The following is a 7,707-nucleotide window of genomic DNA, read 5'->3' as shown; positions in this document are numbered from 1 at the left end:
CTAGTGTCCGGCGGACATGGTCGACCAGGCCCCCTCCATCCTCCAGACCGAGAAGGCGTAGCTCAGTCTCTCGTGAGCCAGGTAGTTGCATCCAGCCAGCTTCGTGTCCATTTCGTCACTTTGGAGAACCTGATACAGGAAGTCAATGTAGCGCGACGCCAATTTCAGAGTCTGGATCTTGCTCAGTTTGTCGGAGGGGAGCGTTGGGATTATCTTTCGTAAAGAGGCGAACGCGTCGTTCAGAGACTGCGTCCGCTGGCGCTCCCGAACGTTGGCAATTGCTCGCTGGCCGTGTGGGTCCTCGAGTGCCGAGAGACTTCCGGGACTGGTTCCGGGGACAGGTGAAAGGGACGGGCCTGAGGAAGGCGGCCCATGCTGAGGACTCCGCTTGAGTTTCTTGGACCCAAGTGGGGTGTCGATCGGGATCTCATCCCCTGACTTCACCTTACCTTCATCTGCAGATGTAACAGGAGAAGAAATGTGATCCTCCGTATGCGAGCCGATCTGTCTTTTATGCCCAGTGACCCTTGGTGTTGCTACGACCACGGGACAGGTGTTGGAAGGTGCTCGGGCCGTGCACTCCTTGCTGGAAAGCTCCCCTCGATCAGGACGGTCACCATTTGGCTGCTCCTCTTCCCTCATGCTTTGCCACGTTCTCCTTCCGTCGTGACCCTCTATCCTTGACTGAATATCTCCAGTGTGTCTCTTCCTTTAAATTTGCCTTTTTCTTCTCCCCTTTTGCTTCTTGCGTGTAGCTTCCCGCCCCCCTCTTCCGTTGGTCTCCAGGAACACCCTCCGTGAAACTGTTGCTACTAACGTTGTTCTTCTCCTCTGGCAGAACATCAGCGTGACAATTTGTCACATCCGTCCATGCCAAGTCAAAGATGTTTGAGTGGTCAGCACTCAGTTTTGGGTTGCCACTCCGCTTCTTCATCCACAGACGTGGAAAGCTTGCCATTGATCTCACCCCAGTCTCTGAGAGGAGATGCTACATCAGCAATCTGGACGGCTCTCATGTCCCGCTGCTGCATCTGCATGTGAAAATGCAGCAACCTGAATCTGACTTTTTAAAAGAGCAAGGACCATGAAACTTACAGCTACCCTCCCATCTGACGCATTTATTGGTCCACAGGACGAGCTGGGCTTAAAACAACAGGAAGAATGAGTCTGAAGCGATTGGTCCGATTAAAACTATGGGGCGGAGACAACGTTGTGCTGTACAACCAACCAGAACAAATCGCTGTGACGTTTGTTTCTTGTCATAGAAGTTAGTCTAAGTTTATAGGTTCCAGACTTCCTCTGAAGAAAGTTGATACCATCCCCCTCTCACTGCTGGGCTCTCTGCACTCCAACTCCTCCCTTCCCCACAACACGGGAGCATCGTCGGTTGCTTTCAACATAAAGCAGAAAAAAAGGGGAAAAAACTCAAGCAATATTTTTGTTCCTGGTTCAAAGTTGGATGAAGTTTATCGACATTTTTTAGAATCATTGCAGCTCTTTCTGCCATACAAGGCATAACATTCCATAGATCGAGATAATATTACAGTTAAGACTCAGTTAATAAAACAATTACAAATAAATAGCACAAAATAATTTCCTCTCAAAATAACAGAAACAGATACGGTGTACTGCATAACTGTACAAATAAGGATCGCTTCGGTAAGCGATCAGGAGTATAAAAACTAAATCCTCTTACTAACAGTCTGTACAGCGACGGTGAGTTCAGCTTTGCTGCCAGTGAGTCGGCTCTCGTTTCTGAACAGAGACCTGGAGGTAGGAAAGAGTTGGCGTTCGTTTAGCACCGCAGCGGCGAGCTTTAATCACGGCATCGACGAGTTCTGAGGATGTGGGGGGGTGCGGGGGGGGGTAGCTGTGGTACACTTTGTTGCTTTCAACCACTCAGCTACATCTTAGAAAAGCCTTAGTCCAGGTCCCCCATAGACTTTACGCCCCAAACTTCTAGGTAAGGTTCCAACATGGCCCACATCCCCCCCCCAACAGGGGAAGAGCCCTATTGTTACGATTCTGCATTTCAGAGTCAAGACGCTTTCCTCTGAAAATAACCTGACCGCAGATGACACGACCCCCCTCCCACGCTCACCGAAGCTCACCGTGACTGCATGCTTTTGTTGGTCCAGCAGTTTTTGCACTAGTCTGTAAAATATGTATGCCGTCGTGTCCAAGAAAGAAACTGAGCTTGATGAGACTTGTCACTCAGTTTAATAACTATCATCACCACCACCATCATCATCATCATTTGTCCTGCCTCTGTGATGCCTGGGTGGCCCCTGTGGCGTAGCTACAGCTGATACAAATGTATAAAGTAAAATGTATTAAAATGTCAACAATGCCACCTAGTAGAGAGACTAGGACCCAGTTCTAAGTAAACAGGTTCGAACCACAGGGGGTGAGCAGTGAATTAAAACCAAGAAATAAAGATTTTCAATAATTCAATATAAAGTTTAAATTAAATTAACAAATAAAAATCCACAGCAAAAAAGAATAAAAGGTACAAATAATACTAATCACACTAAACATGCAAATAAGAAACAATCAGACAATAGCGATATAACGGGGCCTAAAGAGACATCTGTATGATTAGGTGGTGGTGAAATGGGTGTGAAGCCGTAAAATAACTTCAGCCCTCCCCGTGAGACTTAAAGATGAAGTAGCAACAGGAAGTTCACCCAAACTGGTGAGACGATGAAATATGACACAGCTTTTATGCTTCTCATCGTGCCGTACATCACACCTCTTAGCGTCGCCGGATGCCAGCCTGCGCTGTGAATGCAGACGCAAGCGATCCATCTCGGGTTCATCCAGTTTGAACTACCCAAAGGAGTCAATGTGAAGAGGGTGTATGCCTGTTCGACAAAGTCGTGAAGTACCTCAGCTGCTTCAAAAAGGTATTTTCCACTTGTGATAATTCTTTGTAACATGCATGATCAGTATATGTAGAATATAAAATAAAAGCACCCTGTGAAGTTTCTCCACCACAAGCAGCACATTGGAACAATACATTCACGGACAGGGCTCCACTTGTATAGCATGAAGCACAGGTGCAGCAACACCACTTGCCTTGCAGATTTCATTCTATTTCCTCCCTAAGTTCCTCGCAGTCGCGCCAAGCAGCAGAACCATGTGCCAGTTAATTAGTCCAAGTGAACATGAACACAACAGATGCAGGATTTAAGCAGTTCTAAAATGTAATTTAGCAGCTGTTCAAGGTGGGCATCAAGGATATTTGTCTGAGGAAAAATAAATGAAAAGGTATCTACGTTTATGTGAAAATTATTATTTTTTTGGCAGATATTGTTTTTCGCTGTGTCTGCCAAAGGTCGTTTATGATTAACATGCAGCAGCCATGGAACATTAGCCTTGCTGTAGTTTTTGTCAACGAGGCGAAAAGCAAGCTCAAGCAACATGTTTCACATGATTATTAAATTCAATATTGAATTAACATAAAATTATTAGATTTAGTTCAGAATGTTAGGGTTCTGGAAATGATGAGTTACACTCAAGCAGCTGTATAACGGTGAGGAACATTAACATCAGAAAGCAGCTTGTTGCTAAAACAACAATTAACTCCAGTACAGTTCTGCACGTTACTGTGGAAACTGGTTTCCATGCTGTTGTGGACACTTTGCTGCCAAACAAGCTGATTCAGATTTTTTAACAGACCAAATTCCTCCTCTCTGTGGGAGATTGGACGCCTATAAGAGATTGTAAATATATATATATATATGTATGTGTGTATCTCAGCACCCTGAAAACTGTTCCTTGCTTGTTAAAACTAAATATGTCACAGCTACCTTGCATGAGTGAGTGAAAATGGATATCAGGTGGGGGGGGAGCAGAGCCAGGCTCAGAATGCTTTGTCTTGTATGGGAAGGCCCCCATAGGAGGCGTCGGGAAATAGAGGAAAGAACACTGGCCTCTGTCTGTTTGAGCTGCATGTTCAAATTAGTGCTTGACATAAATATTTCCACCAACAGCAATGAGAGAATGTTTTCACATGTGGCGCTTCTGTATACACACACACACACACACACACACACACACACACACACACACACACGCGTATGGAAAGTCACATATTTACAATGTGGCATGCATTTACACAGACATAAATAAAGATAATCCTCTTGAGGTACAGTTTTCAAAATATGTTTATGAGTGAAGCTCATAAAGAGTCGTGATTAGAGCAGACCTCAATGGGCATGTTGGTGAAGGAAATAGAGGAGATGAAGAATTGATGGGCAAGTTTGATATTCTGGACAGGAAGCTGGACAGATGGTGGTGGACTTTCTCCAAAAGGATTGACATGGCAGTAGTTAACACAGAACATGGGGTGACCTACAAGAGTGGAGGGAGGAGCACACAGGTGGACTACATACTGTGTAGACGGAGCAGTTTAAGGGAGGTTGGTGACTGTAAGGTCGTGGTAGGAGAGAGAGTGTAGCCAGCCAGCATAGGCTGGTGGTGAGGAATATGACTGTCGTGGTGAAGAAGATGAAGAGGACTAAAGCAGAGCAGAGGACAAAGTGGTGGAGGCTGAAGAATGAAGAGTGTTTGGCGTTCAGGGAAGAGGTGAGACAGGCTCTGGGTGGGCAAGAGAGGCTTCCAGAAGACTGGAATGCAACAGCTAAGGTGATCAGTTCCAGTTTGCAAAATGCCCCATTACCCCTCACATAGTCTTATTTCATAACATTGTATAATGTGTAAAAATATATTATTCAAAATAGTAGTATTATAATTATATGCAGCATCAATTAAAAGTATTAACAACTTAATTACATCCGTACAAAGGTTATATTTAATCCATTTCAATATTTTGCTGGAATTTCTTTTAACTGAGATTGGTTGAGACGAAAGCTGATTGAATGTACTTTGCACCATGCTGGTAGGCAGAGTCTTCTGGACATCAGAAGATGAATGAATTTCAGCGGTAACTTTTTTCTTCAGTCTAAAAAAATTATAATTACAGCCATATCATATTTTATTGGGTTGTGTTCTCAAACGTAATGTTCTAACCCACAGAAATATAACATGTCATTTTATTCAAGGCAACAGGGCATTTGTCCTCCCATGATCCAACACTGCATATCAACTGTTATTGAGAGACCTCTAGTGGTAGAAGCTACATATTGAGCATTTAAAGACAAGCACTGTGGAACTGTATTTTCTTTGCTTATAGAGGCACAATTAACACGAGAACACAGGTGCTAGTTTTTACCGGATGATTATGATGCTGCTTTATCAGAGCAGTTTGGTTTTGGAAGAAATCTGACAGGACTATTGCATGTCTGGAATGTTTTCACAATGTAATAAAGGAAAACGTGGCAGTTCACAGAAACTAGGGGAAGACATAAATGACACACACAGCCGTGTAAATATGCATGGTCCTGTATACCAGTAATGCCTCCATGAAATACTTATATTGGCCAGCTAGAAATCCCCTTCCTAATGTTCTTCCTTTTTCTTTGAATCTGTCTACTTATGGTTTATGACATTATAATAACCCTTTTTTTGTAGCAACATGCAGTTTGACCTTGCAGCAGATATATTTCATGTGTGAGAGCAGCATCAATCTTCTTTGAAAAACTTGCCCATTGCAGTTTACTTGAACCTTATCCCTAGTTCTCATCAAATATGCACCGTGTGTGAAACACAAAGTCGAGACATGAGCAACAAAAACATTACAACAGTAACACTAGATGAGTGCAGTAGTTTGTGTCTATCCACACCCGGCCAGCCCAAAGACAATGGAAACCAGGATCATGCAGCAAGAATCCCCCCCAGCCAAAGACATGAAGCTATCCAGGACACAGCGCCACTTGGACACAATGGACAGACTCAGGAAGTACCCTGACCTGCACAGCCAGAGTGAATATGCACACCACCTGGGAGCTACGCTCGCAAGGCCTGGGTGGAGGGGAGTCTTCTGGTGGGGTTGGGTTGCGCCATAAAAAGCTAAATCTAATCCAAAACCAGTGAAGGTACCGAACGCACATTACTACTTTCCATCCATCCACTTCGCAGTAAAATAAGTATTTCATTGGTGGCACGTTAGCGGAGGGGTTAGCAATGGTGCCTCACAGCAAGAAGGTACCGGGTTTGAATACTATCTGTGGGGAGTTTGTATCTTCTTCCAGTGTCTGCGTGGGTTTTCTCCGGTTTCCTCCCACCTCCAAAAAACTCAATTCGCTACCCCCAAATGGTCCCTAGTGTACGAATGTGTGTGTGAATGTGTGTATTTCTCTGTATGGCCCCGCGATGCATTCTGGGTGGACACCGCCTTTCGCCCATAGCAAGCTGGGATAGGCACCAGCAACTCCCTTGACCAGCAAAGCGGAGGAAAGTGGATGGATGGCAGTCATTTATTTCAAGCTGCCATTCCAAACATACATCAGATTAGAGTGCTGGCAATTGATTTTATTTCTCCCAGGAGGGGGCGCCATTATCTCATAGTAAATATGGTGACTGCAATGAATAGTCTCGAGTAAAGTTGGACCCGGAGCTGGATTGGAGCAATCACTCCTCTGGTGTTTGATTTCAATCAGTGTTGTTGGGCTGATTTTAATGTCATTCATTACATTACTGGTGCATTCAATTAACAGATATTAGTAATTTATTGTCACTATTAATATGATTAGTAATATTGTACAGGGATGCTGGCACCCTGACATTTTCTATGGAACACCTGCCACTGTTTAATAAATTGAATGAACGTAAACATTGAGCAAAAACTCCCCCCCACCTAAAAAAAAAAAGAAAAGAAAAGGCACATGTTTTCCATTTCTACAGAAATTAAACATGTGAAACTTTCAACTCTCTTCTTCCTTTAATATCCAGGTTGTTACTGTTCTGTGAAATTCCTCAGAGACAATCAGATACAAGAAAAATCCTCTATTGGCTACTTTCTGTATCACCTCAGAGAAAAATGTGATGCTGCAGAATCATTTTGAAAGCTCAAATGCAAAAGTAGGATTTCTACCTTCAGTAAGATTCAGCACATGATACATGTGCAAATTTCAAATTGTACAAAGGGAAGAGGCAGCAGAAAAATCACATACATAATGATATGGAGGAGGCATGAAAATGTCATTAGAGTGAGTCCAAGCTGCTTAACAGTAAATTATTGTGACATCAACTGTGATGAATGTAAGCAAAACAGGCCGATGCTCATTACTGATCTTTGCTCTCTACCTAATGGAGGAGCACATTCACGCTGGTGCAATCAAGATTCAAGATTCAAGATACATTATTGTCATTATGCGAACATAATAAAATCGTGAGAAGGCCCACGGCTTAAGGCACACATCATAACAGTCAAATCAAAAACTAAATTCTCTCTCTTAAATAAACAATATATATACACACACAGAGAGTGTGAATCACAGGCAGTAGTGCAAAATAGCAACAGCAGCAACAGGGCCGGCACAAAGTGTCCCAGATCGCTACGAGGGAACGACTGCTTTCACAGCCCGGGGGAAGAAGCTGTTTCTGAGCCTCGTAGTGCTGCTTCTTAGTGTCCTGAACCGCTTCCCTGATGGGAGCGGGACAAACAGTTTGTGGCCCGGGTGGGTGGGGTCTGTGGCGATGCGTCTGGCCCGCCTCTGGACTCGGGAGGTGTAAACAGAGTCCAAATCAGGCAGACGGTGACCCACAATCCCCTGAGCTGGACCCGGGATAGGTCCTTCCTGT

The 7,707-nt window shown here is 44.1% G+C and overlaps 1 protein-coding gene across 1 annotated transcript; it reads right to left on the bottom strand.

Annotated features, from left to right (window-relative positions):
- LOC137904020 (twist-related protein 2-like) lies at positions 1-642 on the bottom strand. Its single transcript, XM_068748190.1, has one exon. It carries the CDS (start codon positions 640-642, stop codon positions 1-3), a length of 642 nt encoding a protein of 213 aa, XP_068604291.1.
- Positions 643-7,707: the final 7,065 nt, after the last annotated feature.

The sequence above is a fragment of the Brachionichthys hirsutus genome, chromosome 2 (genome assembly GCF_040956055.1).
Source record: "Brachionichthys hirsutus isolate HB-005 chromosome 2, CSIRO-AGI_Bhir_v1, whole genome shotgun sequence".
Lineage (NCBI taxonomy): Eukaryota > Metazoa > Chordata > Actinopteri > Lophiiformes > Brachionichthyidae > Brachionichthys > Brachionichthys hirsutus.
Note: the sequence above shows the minus strand (reverse complement) of the source record. Positions and strands in the feature narration are given on the sequence as shown.